This window comes from Podarcis erhardii (assembly GCF_964252035.2).
Source record: "Podarcis erhardii genome assembly, chromosome: 3".
In the NCBI taxonomy this organism is placed as follows: Eukaryota; Metazoa; Chordata; class Lepidosauria; order Squamata; family Lacertidae; genus Podarcis; species Podarcis erhardii.
This window is the reverse complement of record NC_138507.1, coordinates 58,231,893-58,248,409: the sequence shown is the minus strand read 5'-3', so window position 1 is coordinate 58,248,409 and position 16,517 is coordinate 58,231,893. Positions and strand designations below refer to the sequence as shown.

General features: G+C 42.8%; 1 protein-coding gene across 5 annotated transcripts in view; it reads left to right on the top strand.

The window, feature by feature from the left end:
* Positions 1-1,538: 1,538 nt before the first annotated feature.
* Positions 1,539-16,517, top strand: part of MTCL3 (MTCL family member 3) — a 34,707-nt gene continuing 19,728 nt past the window's right edge. For 4 of the 5 annotated variants that reach the window (XM_081856148.1, XM_081856146.1, XM_081856147.1 and 1 more), the window contains exons 1-4: positions 1,541-1,651; positions 4,636-5,679; positions 6,812-7,036; positions 8,837-8,995. In XM_081856148.1, the coding sequence (XP_081712274.1) occupies positions 4,714-5,679; positions 6,812-7,036; positions 8,837-8,995 (1,350 nt within the window). In that variant the 5' untranslated portion in view covers positions 1,541-1,651; positions 4,636-4,713. Of the gene's footprint in view, positions 1,652-4,635; positions 5,680-6,811; positions 7,037-8,836; positions 8,996-16,517 lie in introns of all 5 variants that reach the window. The other variant, XM_081856145.1, reaches the window with a different exon arrangement.

Here is a 16,517-nt window from a genome sequence, read left to right as displayed (position 1 = left end):
TGTTTCTAGAGGCTTCACCCAGGGCTGAGACCCCAGCTAGCCCCTGTTAGCTATGGCCCTGTTTACTGCTCCATATAGCAAGTACAGCGGTACCTCAGGTTACAGATGCTTCAGGTTACAGACGCTTCAGGTTACAGACTCTGCTAACACAGAAATAGTACCTTGGGTTAAGAACTTTGCTTCAGGATGAGAACAGAAATTGCGGGGTGGCGGCAGCGGGAGGCCCCATTAGCTAAAGTAGTACCTCAGGTTAAGAACAGTTTCAGGTTGAGAACGGACCTCCGGAACGAATTAAGTTCTTAACCCAAGGTACCACTGTACTCCAATAATTATTGGAACACAGGCATAAACAAATTGTTTTCAAATGTGTAAGGTCAAAAACCTCCATTCTTGCATGAACTGGCCCAAGGCTGGAGATTCCATTCATACAAGTAACAAGCATGACACTATCCACAACTTAAACCCTTTAAACAAAATGCAAAAGCCCTTTCTCTTTTGTGTTCCTTTATTCCATATGACCATATACTACCCAAGCCAAAGATCACCCAAAGTAAAATTCCTCATCAGGTCAACAATCTTAAGACCTACCAGTTTGATTCACCAGATAAAAAAGATTTTAGTCCTCTAATCCTAAACTATCAGGTACCTGTTTACATTTGTGTGAACTGGAGTTTACATTTGTGTGAACTGCCGTCCACTGATGGCACTACACAAAAATAGACAAAACTTTATGCAGTGAAGTTTAGCCCAACCACATTCAGCATTCTTCTTCTTCTTCTTCTAGAAGATGCATAAAGATTACACAATGGATAGAAGAAAATTGTGCTGTACAGAATATGCAGGATCTACTATTGGTGATTTCAAGAGGCAAGAAACAGACAATCCATATTTCAGAAGATTTTATTGGCTTTAAAGAAAGAACTATCTCTGAACCCTAACACGTGCATACATAGTTTTGAAACTACAAGAGAATTCGATGTAAATTTACACCAAGTAATTAAAACCACATTTGGTAAACGGTATTAGGCCTTTACTCGTTATAGTCAGCCTTTTTAAGTTTTCACAAAAGAGAATCCAGAGTAAGTGAAGCCACAGGCAGCGGAGCAACATGGTTATAGTCTGTCTTTGTCTCCGATTCCTTGAGACTGACTGAAATGCAAGTCAAACAGCCACTGGAGCCAAAGAACAAAGGAGAGCCCAGTTGTCATTAGGCTGATGCTGCTGCAACATCAAAAAGCGCCTGACATCATTGTGCACTCCGCACATCCGGACTTCAAAGAAGAATAAATATTTGATCAGAATCGACTGTTTCTCTGGACTGAATTTCGAAGTGAATCTTCCCATGTCTTTTGCCTCCTTCCTACTCAGAGAGCTGTAATCCAATTCTACCCCGTGCCGATAATACGAGGTGCAATGGAGCCCTGAGGCCTGCCCGGGCGTGGCTCTTCTCTTTTGATCTTTCTTCTCTCTCTTTCTCTCTCCCCTCCCTCCCTCCTCTCCCCACCCCCCACCCGCTCTCCCTTTCCGGGGCCCAATGAGGTCAGCTCATGAATATTGCTGCATTACCCCGAGCAGCTCTGGCTCCGCTTGGTACCTCGTGCATCCGTGGGCGTGTGCAGTTTAGCCAGCCTAAGAGGACACCAAGTGGGGGGTAAGTAACGCTGATGCCGGCGGGAGCCATTGTTCGCAAAGAAAAAGGGCAATCGCACAGCAGGGCAACTTAACAAAGCCCTTGATCCTTTGTAGAGAGCGTGCGTGCAGACTCTCCGCCTGCTGAAACCTGGATAAAAGTTCAAAAAGAGCTTCGAAATCTCGACACGCTGGAAATAGACCGTTGCTGGGGGGCGGCGGGGGATGGAGATAAGTGAACAAACAGAGCCGCCTCTGAGCTGCTGGCTGTTTTCAAGGTAGTCTATGCTAAATGGTGAAGTATGGAATTCCTTCTTTGTTTCTCTCTCTTCCGCCCCCCCCCCCTTGCTTTAACGTGGAAATCTGCAGAGGCGCAACATTCTGCCACCTCTCTGAAACCACGTGACGATGTCCCAGAGATCTGGGGGGGGGGGGAGAGATTCTTGGTTTTGATTGTAACTTTATTTTATTTTTTAAAATGGGTTATGAAGTTTGTGTAGAGAGCGTATCAATTGAAGACTTGAAGGAGGTCATAGGATGTCCTTGGTAAAAGTGATGACTCTGCTGCAATGCAACTTGGAGGTGGGAGGAGGTTGTAAATGTGAAGGACTGTAGGTTTTATATATATATATATATATATATCCCTATAGGTATATCCAAACTCTTGAAGGTTATTGTGTAGCGTTTTGGTTTTTGCTTTGTTCTGAGAATCTGAAGTTTCATTCAGTAAAACCAATTTGAATTTCAGATTGAAGATGAAGTGTTTGAGAAACAGTGATTTCAAATAATTGCTAACATTTGGTAACCTGCAGACTTTAGATTAATAGAATGTAAAACATTTACTAATTTAGGCTGCAATCCCATCTACACTTGGGAATTCTAGAATTCAGAAGGTGGTTATTTTATTTTATTCACTCTAATAAAATGTGGGTGGTGGACTGATCTTCTCCCATTTGATATATTGTAGTTGCCTGCATTATAATAAATTAATAATGTTTCACTTCTTTTAAGTACTTCATCTAAAATAAGAATCTGCAGCATTGGCACCTAAGCAAATAATTAGATAATCTAGTGTTTTTCTGGCATATATCATTATAGACTGCTAAAATCTGGCAACAGACCTTGTCTATTTCATCGTCTCATGTAAAACTTTCTTGGTCACCCTCTCTCTTCATGCACATATACCGGTATATTATGCTCAGTTTGTAATAATTGTCATAAGGTGCTGTTGAGATTAATATTGCAAATTGAGGTTATACTTTTCTGGATTAATAATAACTTTGAGATCTACCATTCTACTATATATTTTGCCCATTCTTTCCATTTAAAAGTGTAGATTAGAAATACAAAAGTGTCTGTATTTCAGCTAAAACACACCCTTTGTAGAAAAATAGTCTTTAGCATTTGAATGCACATAGCTGGAAGTTAGAAGGGAAGTTCAGCAATTCTAATAAAATTCCCTACACTTGGAGAACAAAACAGAAATACAGAAGTGTTTGTGGGGTTGGACAGGGTGGAGGAGGAAGAAATTAAAGTGCTTTACTGAATAACTAGATTTGTTTTACATGATTATAAGTATGCTTTAGTTGTAACTTGGAACATGATTTCATTCTCACCTTGGAGATCCTGGTTTTGAGTTCCAAGTCCAGAGGTTCTCAATAATAATTATAGTATTATTATTATAATAATTATATCCTGCCCATCTGACTGGGTCAGATGGGCAGGATATAATTCCGTCAAACATTAGAAACTTCCCTATACAGAGCTGCCTTCAGGTGTCTTCTAAAAGTCAAATAGTTGTTTATTTCCTTGATATCTGATGGAAGGGTGTTCCACAGGGTGGATGCAACTACTGAGAAGGCCCTATGCCTGGTTCCCTGTAACCTCATTGGATCTCAGTGTTGAACAGTGGGCCGAACAATGGGAGGGGAGACACTCCTTCAGGTATACAGGGCTGAACTATTTCTTCTTTTGAAGAAGTCAAGAGTATATTTTGGATGGGTTGGCTCCCATGTACAGATTCAGACCTTGTGTGGCTTCAGCAGTAGTTCTGCATCTTATTGTTTCTGACTGTTCCCTTATTATTATTTACCACCAACATACCTGGAGTAATACAGAAGCTACAAAGGAAGTGGCCTGCAATTTAAATTTGCAAGGAAGACAGTAGAGGGAGGGGAGGAAGAGAGGGTTAGACAAGAGAGGGTTAGAATGTGAACAAACATGCAGTGAAATCTGGTCCATGTCTTCTTCCTAGGCAAGTGTGTATAGGATTGCAGCCATAGACACCCACATTTATTATTGGGGCTCAGGGTAAAGGGAATAGCCACTATAAAGTGAAATAATGGTGGGGTGTACAAGACCTGTTGTTCAGCATTGAATGAGCACACAAACTTGTGTCAGCCAATCAGAACAAGGCCAAAGCTCACCCAGTGAACAGCTCCCCCAGCTTGTTTGTATGGTTTGATAGTACACTAGTTCGATAGTGTACTAGTAAGATAGTACGCTACTCAGAACCTTTCATTACCCCTTTTACAGAGTTGTGGGTTAACTAGCACAAGGTGCAATAAAAGCAAGCATGGAATTTGGGATTGGAAAGGCTGGATGACCCATTTTAAAACGACTATATGGAACCAGCCCCACTGCCCTCTAGAAGTACGTAGGACCAAGTGATTAGATGAACTAATTATTTGAGGAATACTCCGGATGAGGTGATTTTGAGCGTTTGGAACCAGATAATTAGCAGTCGAAAAGGCTCCCCTTCCCGGAATAGCAAATGTTTTTTCTGCAAAGCTGGAGTGCTCTCAAAGCAACCCCCCAGGTGACGACTCTGCCTTGGAGGAGAGCGCGATACTTTTTGCGCCTGGGACTTTTCGCAAACCTCGTGGCGCCGCTTCCAACTCCGCCCTCTTTCTTGGAGGCCCTCGGTTCCCATTGTGGCGAGCAGGCCGGCTTGGTGATGGGCTGCTGAGTCATTTACGAGCGCTCTGTGTGTGCCTCTTTCCCCAGCTCGAAGGGCAGCTAGGGAGGGACGATGACCCTTGCGGGGCCGGACCTTTCTGCGACGCCTGGGAGATAGCATCAGCCATGAGCCAGCCGCCTAGCGGAGGCGCTGCTGCTACCGCCTCTCCTCGCCTGCATCCAGAGGGGAGCAGCAGCCGAAACAAGCAGCAGCAGCAGCAGCAGCGAGCATCCTCTCCAGGCAGACCCAAGGATTCCCCCGTCCGCCAGCCCTCCCCGGCTGCTAGCTCACCCCGCTCCGTGACGGCTGCTGCAGCCGCTGCCTCCAAAGGAAGCTCCGCCCGGCAGCAGCCGCCGCCACCGCAGCAGCAGCAGCCGCCGCCCGCGCAGAAAGCGGGCCGGGCGAAGGGAGGCGGAGTGGGAGGGGACAAGGCGTCCGCACAGCCTGCGCTAGCGAGGAGCGCGGCGCCGCTGGGAGCTGTCCAGGCCGGGGATGGTGCTGAAGTTCAAGCCGCCACGCCCCTGGTCCCGGCAGGAGGTTGCCCGAAGGCAGCGCCGAGGCCTGCGGCTGACAAGCGGGAGGCGCTTCCTAGAGACCCCGAGCTCGCCTCTCTCGGAGCTGGAGAGCAGCCGCAGACGCCGGCTGGAGGGGAGGGGGAGAGGGAGGGCCCCTTCGCGCTCTCACAGCCGCCACCCAAGAGCTGGAGCCGAGGCAAAGCGGGCAGGCCTCTACCGAAGGGCGGAGGGGACGCAGCCCCGGCTCCTCCGGCCTCCTGCGCGGCAGCAGCGAAGGGCGGCGGCTACTGGAAGGAAGGATGCCTGCAAAGTGAGCTCATCCAGTTCCACCTCAGGAAGGGGCTGGCAGCGGCCCAGATGCAAAGCAAAGGCAGCAGCCCGGGGAACGGCGAAGACGCGGCCGCCAAGCAGCCTCAGCCTGCCTCGTCGACCCCGTCGCCAATGGCGCTGGCTGGGGCGGAAGAGGGCAATGGGCGCAGCCGAGCCGCCGAAGGCGCCTTGAGCCTCAACCCTCAGCAGCAGCAGGAGCTGCAGGAAGAGATGGAGAAACTGCTGGAGGAGAATGAGACTCTCAAGGTGAGCAGAAAAGGGGGGGGAGGGCTAAAAGAGTGTGGGCCAGCCCAGAGTGGGGAATTCCACTGTAGAAGACAAAGCAATCAATCAATAGATGCTAAACCTTCTGGTTTCAAAATGGGGAGGAGGCACAAAATGGGGAGGAGACATATTTTGACACAAATATGAGCAGCTGCTACATTCCACCCACTCCCATGAAAAAGGAAAATGTTTATATTCTGCTGCATTTCTGAGAGGGGAAGCTCTGGTTCTCCTCCTGTGCTACCCCTGATCAAACATTGGATTGTTTGCATTTGATAAATTCAGCTTTTTGGAATAGCAGTCAGAATATAGCAGTTTCCCCGCCAGACCCTACAAAGCATTAATAGCTGACATGCCAAACAATGAGCATCCATGTTCATTCTTCCCCTCTCATGTGTGAAGCAGTCCAAATTTTGCCATGTGCAAATGCATCTTCTTTACATGTCTTAAGGGAAATGTTTAAAGTAATTATTTTTTCAGATCAGATGGCTCTTTCCTACTACCATTTGTTTCACCTGTTAGGGAAGGGATTGCATGCTAGGTCTCCTTAAGATTACAGTTACACTTTACAGTTAGTATGCAACTCCTGAGTATTTATCTACTATCATATCAGGAATGACTATGTGGTGATAAGATGGGTAAGACCAACATGCCTCTTGCTTTGCCATTGTAGAGCTGATAAGTGCAAATAATGGGGAGGCTACGGGTTGTAACCAATGTTAGTCATACTCAGAGTAAACCCATTGAAATGAATGGAATTGGCTATATTAGGGCCATTACTTTTTAGTAAGTCAACTGAGTATCTAGTAATAGATACAGCTCTGTTTACGTCTTGTTGCTCCCCACACTGGATAAGTACCGTTTACTTACGATTTATTAATGGATTCCCTACCGATATACATGTTGGCATATGAGAGCTATTATGGGGGCAGGCATAAGATAGCAATGGATACATCTGTCGAAAATATGTGTAGATTACCCGAAGGTGCTGTTTGTTATTGCTTTTAGTAATAGCACTAAAGGTTACTTTAATTTTTATTTATTTATTACTTTAATTTATGTGAACTAACCTTGTATGGTGGATTTCTGTCTGTCCTGTCTGAATGGGTGTCAGAATGAGATAGACGAGCTAAGGACTGAGATGGATGAGATGAGGGACAGCTTCTTCGAAGAGGATGCCTGCCAACTGCAGGAAATGCGCCATGAATTGGAGAGGGCCAATAAAAATTGCAGGATCCTCCAGTATCGCCTTCGAAAAGCAGAGCGCAAGAGGCTCCGCTATGCACAAACTGGGGAGATTGATGGAGAACTTCTACGTAGCTTGGAGCAAGACCTAAAGGTACCATGGGGTCAGAAATTGGCAAATGGTAGAGGGAGCTTGTGAGGGGAAGAACACTTAGGCTAAGAAGTTGCTTTGACAGTTGTTTCATTGACCTCTGTATAAAGCTACCCAAGGCTCTACAGAGGCCATTTGAATGGGCAAATGTGTCTTGAAGACAAAAGTGTCCAACCTTGTAGTTGATACACTACAATATATCTCACAAATATGTGATGCAAACCTTGATGATGCAATCACATTTGATTTAAAGAAACTGCAACATAATATAATTACGTTAGAGGCCTAGATCTTTCCTCCTACATTATGACTATTTAGTCAAATTTGTATTCTCTTTCCATATTAAAATTTTCAGTGGTATGTTTTCTACCTTTTCTCATCCCTAGATTGAAAGACAGTCTGTATTCTAATTAACCGTATTTCATAGACAATTACGTTTCCCATAAGAACAAGTGAGTCATTCTCTCCTGCTGCTTTCTGGTAAATAGCAGGTTTCTGGGTTGTTTCCAGCCAATCATTTTTCCTTTGACTTGCTGTAACTAGGGAAACTAAGATTAAAGCCACAATCTTATGTAGGCTTGTTTGGGGGGAAAGGCTATTGAAAGTGATCATTGATTTTGAAAAGATATCAAACTGTAAATATAATAGCATGCTAAACAAAATGTTAAAAAGGCTAGTTGAATGTTAATAGATAGAGCTGTGTAACGATAGATGAAATTGAATCTTACAGATTTTTACTTTTAATGGTTGTTATACTAAGTCTACACCAAGATGTCTAATAGTTCCTTTTCTGCTTGTTTTTACAATTTTAAAGCACCACATGTACTGTTTTGTAATATATTCATTTTTTTGTCATATCTTCAGTTTATCTTCATACCCATTAACCTAACCTGATCTTTCAAGGTATGAAGATAATATGTGAGTAAAATCCACGTAAATGTGTAAAGTGACAAAGCCTGTAAATTTGGAAAACAGATGAATTACAATTTTATGAACAATCCTCATTGTTAGAAGTAAAAGGCTTCTTAAGTATTTTTCATTGAATTCACTTTTACAGTGGCATACAGAAGCCACACATCTTTAAAACAATTTGTGCCCTACTCAGACATACCAGTTAATTTCTTTTCCTGCCCAATTAAAATTTGTAACCTTGATTTCTAAAGCATTACTGGATTCATCAGCCAAGGGGTACAGCCCCAGTTTTCATGTTAGTGTGAAGGAGATATTTCTACTAAGAAAAGTGAATGTAACTAAGACTCCCAGCTTCAAATAAAGCTTTTGGTTGGGCTGTGCCTAGTCTTCTAATGGAGAGAGATGGTATTTGATGTGGGAGTTCCAGTCACTTCTTAGCCATGTAATAATTAGTAGTACATTGGACTGCATGAACTAAGCCCCAATTAGGCTCCTTGTGGTGAACCTTGTGGTCCCTTCCAACTCTGCAGTTCTATGATTCTATGTAACTAATAGAATTGGAAGGGAATCTAGAGGGAATGTCGTTGAACCCCAGACTCAATGCAGGATCTGTAGTGCAGGATGCAACTACAACAAACCTGATGGACAATTGCTCAGCCTCTGCTTAAATACTCAGGAGATCCCACCACCTGGTGATACAATTTGTTCCACTGTCACACAACTCTTACCATTAGGAATATTTAGTGGAAATATACCTCCTAACTGGTCAGAATGCTACTCTAGCTTCAGAATTATCTACACCAACTCAGTTTTTGTTGGCAGACTACTCATATAACATAGTTCTGCTATAAATTTCTGCTTATTTAAAGTTTTAAACACTGTTGCATTTAGGTTGCGAAGGATGTTTCAGTGAGACTTCACCACGAGCTGGAAAATGTGGAAGAAAAACGCACCACCACAGAAGATGAAAATGACAAGCTAAGACAGAAGCTAATCGAAGTAGAGATTGCTAAGCAGGCTCTGCAGAATGAACTTGACAAGATGAAAGAGGTCAGTACTCACCCCTTTCCTTTGGGAATTGGGGAATATGGCAAGTTTTTGCCCCACCCTGAATTTCGTAACTGTTTAAATAGCAGTCGGTGTGCTTAATGGAAAGAGGGCAACCTGCATACAGAGTTACAGCTGCAGCCCAGTTTTGCTATCCTGCTTCTTTTGAATGTCCAATCTTTTCTAGTTCTTCATTTTGTGAGAGAGATGTCTGTCATGCAAGTGAACTCATTTCTGTTGGTTTAGTTGTTGAGTCACTGCATTTCATTTGAACTGCAATAAAACGTCCACAGTGTTTGAAACATGAAGAGGTTTCAAGCCGGTTTTGCATGTGGTTGCTGTTTTACTGAATAAGCAACCGCATGTTGCTTTCCCTGTGAGTCATGAAATTCAGCCTTTGAATAGCAGTTTGCCTCTTTAGATGTGGATTGTACAGTAACTAACGACTGCAGTTGACTTCTCTTTCTTGCTTCTGCCAGGATAAAACTCCTGAATATCTTTCTTGCATTATTTGCTTCAGCATTTGCTCTGACAAGTCCCACATGGGATTCATATTTCACCAGAGATCTATTTCTTTGGCTGTTATCTTTGTTATGGTGATTCAGTTATGTTTTGTGAAATTTAAGAGACAGGCTCAAACACTAAATTTCTCACCTGGAATAGTCAAGACATAAATGGATGTTATGGGGGGGGGGAATTACTATCATTGATGTATTTAAAAATCACCAATAGTATTGAGAACCCTGATTTGGGGGGATTTCAGTCTTCTCTTGATAGCTCATTAACTTGCCGTTGAATCACAGTTGTTGGATTTTGATAATACCAACGAAATGGCAGAGTGTTGAGCTCTTTTTGCTTACCAGTTCATCTGCTTCAGTTAAGTTCTTTAGCACAAAACTGGTGAATAGTCAATAGATCTCTTTATAGCAGTGTCAACAGGTAACCTATGAGTGATAAGAGGTAAACAATGCTCGGACTACAACACACACTGAAAATTAAAATCAAAGTTTTACCTTGACACTAGCAATACCCTGGGGGGTCGGGGGAAGGAACTGAATGTTCAGTTTTTGTTTTTCTGTGATAGAATACGGAAAAGGTTGTTTCCATAATATGTTTTTTTACTTTTAAAATAATATTTATTACTTTTAAACCTTACAAACAAGAAGAAAAGAAAAGGAGAAAAAAGAAGAAGAAAAACAAAAGAAAGAAAAAACAATACAATACAATATATAAACAATACACCACACAACATTAACGCATTAAACTAAACAAAACAGAACAAAAACAATTTAAAAACATACATCATACCATTTCAATGCCTTATCTTTCATTCCCTTGTTTCATCAACTTCCTCTCACCTCCCTTTTCGTGTTCCACTTCTATTAATTGTTTCAGCAAATCCTTTCCATCTTTCACTATTTTCTGTCATATAAATATCTTAACTTATTTTAACCTTATTTCCATTAATACTATAATACTTATTTATGCTTAACTCCTTATAACACTTCTACTAAGGCCATATAATTTCATTCCAACATTTTTCTAACACTCATTAATTTTACCCTATTTCTATAAATAAACTTTAAACTTTTTCTAATCTTCTTCCACCGTCTCTTCTCCCTGGTCTCGGATTCTGCCAGTCATTTCCGTCAATTCCATATAGTCCATCAACCTGGTGATCTTCTGTCCGAGGCTCTTAACTCTTTTCCAGGTCCCTCTGCAAGTCTTCTTCGTATTTATACATACACTTTACTTTGTCTTCTGCTGATCTTGTTCTTAATTTCCTTTCTTTGATGCTGAAGAGTAGGTTTCGGGGGAGCTCCAACCTAACAATGTTTTTATTCCTTCTCGACATGTCATCCACATCTCCGTGGTTAAAACTAAAATCCAAAAGATATTTCAGGACATGTTTCAAAGTCCCTCCAAATCTGCAGGTCCCCACAACTCCAATTTCCTCCTGACCCAGGTCCAGATCCAAAAGGTCAGTAAATCCCTGCATGAGGTGATCTATCCAACTTTCCTTCTCCAGTCCAAGCAGGGTTCCAATCTGACTTTCTCTGAATTCAATCATAGAGGGCAACAACTTGTAATCATCAAATTGCCTCTGAAAGGCTGGGGCTCTCTCCCTCTCCACTTGTATTACTTTAGGTTCAACAACCACAACTTTCTCCCTCGCTTTCTCCACCATTTGGCATGTCAAAGTAGATTCCTGTATCGGTTCCTGAATAGTTTCTGTGTAGATGTTCACTTTTTGTCCCAAATTAGTCGCTTTTTGTCCCAAAATATCAATTTTAATATTCATCACATCCGTCTTCTTGTGGAGCTGTTCCAATGACTCACTTATCTTGCATAGTGCAATCACTAAGGCTTCTTCTGTCGACATTCTCAAGCAATCCAAGGTCAATCTCACGGTTTTCTCTTGCAGCTGGAGATTCCACCAGCCCAAATCTTGTAACAATTCCAAAGGCTCCCTCTAGAGGGAAACAATTTCTGTTTGTATCAATCCTTTTAAGCACAGTTCAAGCAGTAAAATTAGTTTCAGTTTTCAGCTACTTTTACTCCTTTTTAAACGCAGAAGGAGACAATGAAAACAATGTATTTCTCTTATTTAACTAACTGTCACAGTCAATGAACTTTCCCAAAAACGTCAGTCTTACTAGCAGTCCATTTCCAGGTTCAGAGCGGTGGTGATCCAACTTTCTTCACTCTCTCCTGCAGGCTTACGCGATCCAAAATTTCCCCCCTCTTCTCCTGCCTCCAAGGGGGGTTTAATGATTTTAACCAATGGAAGTTTAATCCTTTACATAGGACTTTCCAAGACTTTAGCTTGCAAATTCTTTGCTTCAATCTATTTACAAAAGGGGAAGGCGGACTTCCTGTTTGAAACCTCCCCGTTTCAGTGCCAAATTAAGACGTTTAAAAATCCAATTTTCCGTTCTACTCACGGGTAGTTGTTTAGAATCAAATTGTCCACAGGAAAAAGTCAGCGGTCTCCGGCAACAGCAATGCGGCTTCACTCCGTGAAAGAAGCAGTCAATTCGAAGCACCGCGCCGCTCACCCCACATTGCTCTGGATCCCGAAATCGGGTCTCCCCACGAGTAGGGGAGGCGCAAAAGGTGCCAGCCGAATCCCACGTTCACAGGCTTCTCCCGCCTGTGATTTTTAGTGGGTCTCCGCCTTCGCCGTGGCGGCCAGACCCTGAATTCCATGGAGCAAGTTCCTCCCGATCAGAGGAATTCCGCCATTGCCGGAGGCGCTATGTTTGGGTATGATGATGAAGTTGATGGCAGTAAGTAAGACCTGCAGTTGACATGCCTTGCACACAGATGTTCCAAGTTTCTACCTCTGACATCTCCTCTCCATACAGAGCTATGAAAACCCCCCTCTCAGTAAAGACAATACTGAGCTAGATGAGCCAGTGGTCTGACTCTGAATAAAGCAGCTTCTTCATATATTCCTGTCATGTTTTAGTGAGAATCCAGCCATGGGTATCCTGGGTGGATTAGAAAGTGTGTGCAATGGATCTCACCTTGGGCTTTTGGAGAATGCTTACACTACTATATTGTAATCCTGTTTTGGGGAACAAGGGATGTGGTTGCAGATAAGCTGCCCCCTTGGTGCTGAAGGAATCACCCTTGTTAACACCCTCATTAAGAATGACAGACCCCATGAGGTTCCATAATAAGAGGAAGAATATGACTTCATCTCTTGGGGTGTTATGCATTTGTTATACAGCTTTCTAGTACTCATAGGTAACTTCATGGGACTTCCTTCTCAAGCATATGGGGGGGGGGGTTTAGAGGGAACATCTGAGTGGCATAACGCCCAAGTAGTTGGTTTGACATTATTCTTTTCTCTTGTGATCAGGAGTGGAATAAGTGCAAGGCTGGCCAACAGTGAGTTGTATCCAATGCTAGTCCTACTCAAGTAAAGGTAAAGGGACCCCTGACCATTAGGTCCAGTCACGGATGATTCTGGGGTTGTGGCACCCATCTCGCTTTATTGGCCAAGGGAGCTGGCGTACAGCTTCCGGGTCATGTGGCCAGCATGACTAAGCCGCTTCTGGTGAACCAGAGCAGCACATGGAAATGCTGTTTACCTTCCTGCCTGAGCAGTACCTATTTATCTACTTGCACTTTGACGTGCTTCCGAACTGCTAGGTTGGCAGGAGCAGGGACCGAGCAACAGGAGCTCACCCCGTCGCGGAGATTCAAACCACCAACCTTCTGATTGGCAAGCCCTAGGCTCTGTGGTTTAACCCACAGCGCCACCCGTGTCCCTTAGTCCTACTCAAGTAAGCTCATTCAGATTAATGAACATCACAAACTTAGGCCCATTAGGTCTATCCTGAGTAAAACTTAGATGGATACAACCCATAATGATTAATTATTCAACTGGGGTCCAGAGATGTATATTTTACCCTGTTTAAAATGTAGTATCCAAAATTATACATGCAGCTGCTGGGTGACCTTGGGCCAGTCACACTTCTTTGAAGTCTCTCAGCCCCACTCACCTCACAGAGTGTTTGTTGTGGGGGAGGAAGGGAAAGGAGAATGTTAGCCACTTTGAGACTCCTTAAAGGGAGTGAAAGACGGGATATCAAATCCAAACTCTTCTTCTTCTTCTTATATTTAGTTCCTAAGAACTACTCAAGATCATGAATAGTTTTCTGATGCTGCTAATGACATTGCAGGTTTTTTAAAAAAACAAAAATCATTTCCATGGTATATGTGAGAGATGGGAGTCAGTGTGCAAAAGAATCCTGGTATCACAGATCCCTGCAATACTTGCCAACATATTTCAGGGCCTTAGAAGAGAAGAAATACTTTTGTACATAGCTCAGCAGTATATTGCATTCCTTGCACATGGGCCTAACTACATGTATTATGGAAATGCACATAACAGGCTGTTTATGTGTTTTTAAGAAAAGCAGCATTGGGAGGGGGTTTGTACTGAAAAGTGATGGTGGGGTGCTTAACTATTTCCCTGCTGGCTGCTGTGGCAGGTCAAATGACCTCTCCTACCATACTCTCTTTCCCATGTTCTATGCACATACTGTATTCCGTTTTATTATATATAAGATTTATAGCCTACCCCACATCATGTATGATCTTGGAGCAGGTTGCAACAAATAAATATAAATAGATAAAATGAATACTTTTTATAGCTTCTGTTTTTTAAAAATGTATTATAGGCCTTCGATCCGGACATATTAATATCCAAAGGGCTGCAGGAAGTGGGGGAGTTTTCAGTTGTCACTGGAACTGAACAGATCAGGAGGTGACCAAAGTTGATGGGCCTAGAATTCCACATCTGCTAATGCAGAGAAGGCCCTGTTTGCAGAGTCATTGACTATTTTTCTTTCTCTGTCAATTGTGGTACCTTCAAAAGGTCCTCACCAACTGACCTCAAAGCCCAGCTGGATTGTTTGGAGAAATATAGGTACATATTCACCTAAACACCTCTAAACATGAGAGCAAAAGTGGAACACAAAGGGGTTGCATATACCTTCTCTTCCTTCTTCTCCACAGCTAACTGTGCTCTACCAAGCTGCTTTCCCCCCTGTTTTCCTTTCTTTCTGTTTCAGATATTTGCATATAATGTATCATTAGCCTGTTCAATCCCCAGCATCTTCATTTAAAGAATCTCAGATAATCAGATGAAACTGAAAAAAGATTATCTCAACAAGCAGGAACTTTTGAGCCTTCAGCATCTTCATGGCAGAGATACTCTGGGGCTGTGTTGAGATGATGAGTAGCCCCAATCACCTGTTCAGACAGATAGACATAGGAAGGACAATACTGTGTTGCACCTATGTATGGGTCAGTGTAAGAAAAAATACCCCCCCCCCTTTCGGACCTCCAAGTAGCAAGGCAATTTTTATGAGGCTTCAACAAGTGCACAACAGGGAATAAATAAAAAGCTTGCAAAGAAGGGACTTGCAAAGAAGGTTAAAGTAAATAAGGATATGATATCTCATTGGATTCACTGCCAGGGCTTGTTATCCTCAAGGCTTGTTATCCTCAGTGTGTTACATGCCTGCTTGTGAAACTTACACCTGGTTTTTCTAGGGGGATTGGCTTGAGTCTAGGCAGGTTGTGAGAGATCCCAGATGGTACCTTGTATTAAGCCATTTAACATAGAATCAAAGTCTCCAGAGGAAAACTGTTGTGTAACCAGTGAAGTGAGTTTAGTGAACAATGTGAACAATGTGCTGTTTTCTCATGGATGTGTTTTGAAAGACAATCTGTTTGACAGTGTTATCTGTGAGCCTGTGTCAGAGAAACATCAGCTCAGACTTGATCTTGCTGTGCAAGCCTGAATTCCTGAACTGCGATAGTAACCAGGGCTGCATGCCCAAGAGGGGAGAGAGAGGAAGGCTGCTGTAGAGACTGAGATGGGAAGAAAAGGTCATCATCATTCTCTGGCATTTCAGTGCTCTGCCTGCTTTTAGATTAAAATGTTGGGACATGAATTTTACTTCTAGGGACTTTGTCATGTTTATCCCGCCTTACTTTTTCTCCTTTTTTGATAATCCTGTTTTAGTAATATATATATTTATAATAAAAAGGCTAACAAGGAAAATCACCCTTACTCTTTGCTAAAGCAGGGCTTGTGTAGAGCCAGCACACTTTGATGTAAAAGCCTTCATGGCCTATGGGAATGTTGAGGCTAGTAGCAATACTGGATTATATACCAAGTCCATGAACTATAAGCCCCTCCTTTGCAGGCTGAGCACTAGTTTTTGTGTCACAACCTAGCAGGAACATTTGGAAGGTCAATGTAGGTATTTCAAGACCGGTATTATGTACCAAAGACAAACTTTGGTAGACTCTCACTAATTTGTGAGTATGAGGGAATATGCCATGCTTGGAAATTATAAAGGTGGAAATTTGTTCTATTTTTTTGTTGGTTCTTCCTAATATATGAGAAGCCTACTATAGTTACACCTGGTAGGAGCATCAAACCTCTATCCTTTGGGAAACATTTACGGCTGATTCAAATGGTGCCGAAAAAGATCCAGGGGCTAGGGTGGAAGTAATGGCTGACCAAGTGTTTCTACAAGTACAGCTGTGCTTACTCACTGTTAATATGCACAAGCTGCAGATGTTTCACTGATCCCCTCATATGAAGCCGCTCTCTAGGAAATGTTAGCTGTATCTGCATTTGTGTGAGATCAGATATTACCGGTACTTCTTCCATACAGCCTTAGCAAGCATGGCCAATGGATGATGGGAGCTGTAGTTCAGCAACATCTGGAGGGCCAGTGGTTCCCTGTACCAACCCTAGATGGAACTATTTACTAACATTTGAACCACCCATTTAGATTCCAGGGTCTTTTTCCTCTTGTCTTGAATTATAATGAAATGCTAAATGCATGATAGTTGTCATATAGAGAAGCCTGAGAGATAATTTTAGTTGAAACTTCTCTCTAATGACTTCCCTGCTTTAGGTTTCAGATGGCTGGCCATCAAGCTTAGGAGGTATTTGCTGAGCACATGCTGCCATTCTGCTTGCCTAGAA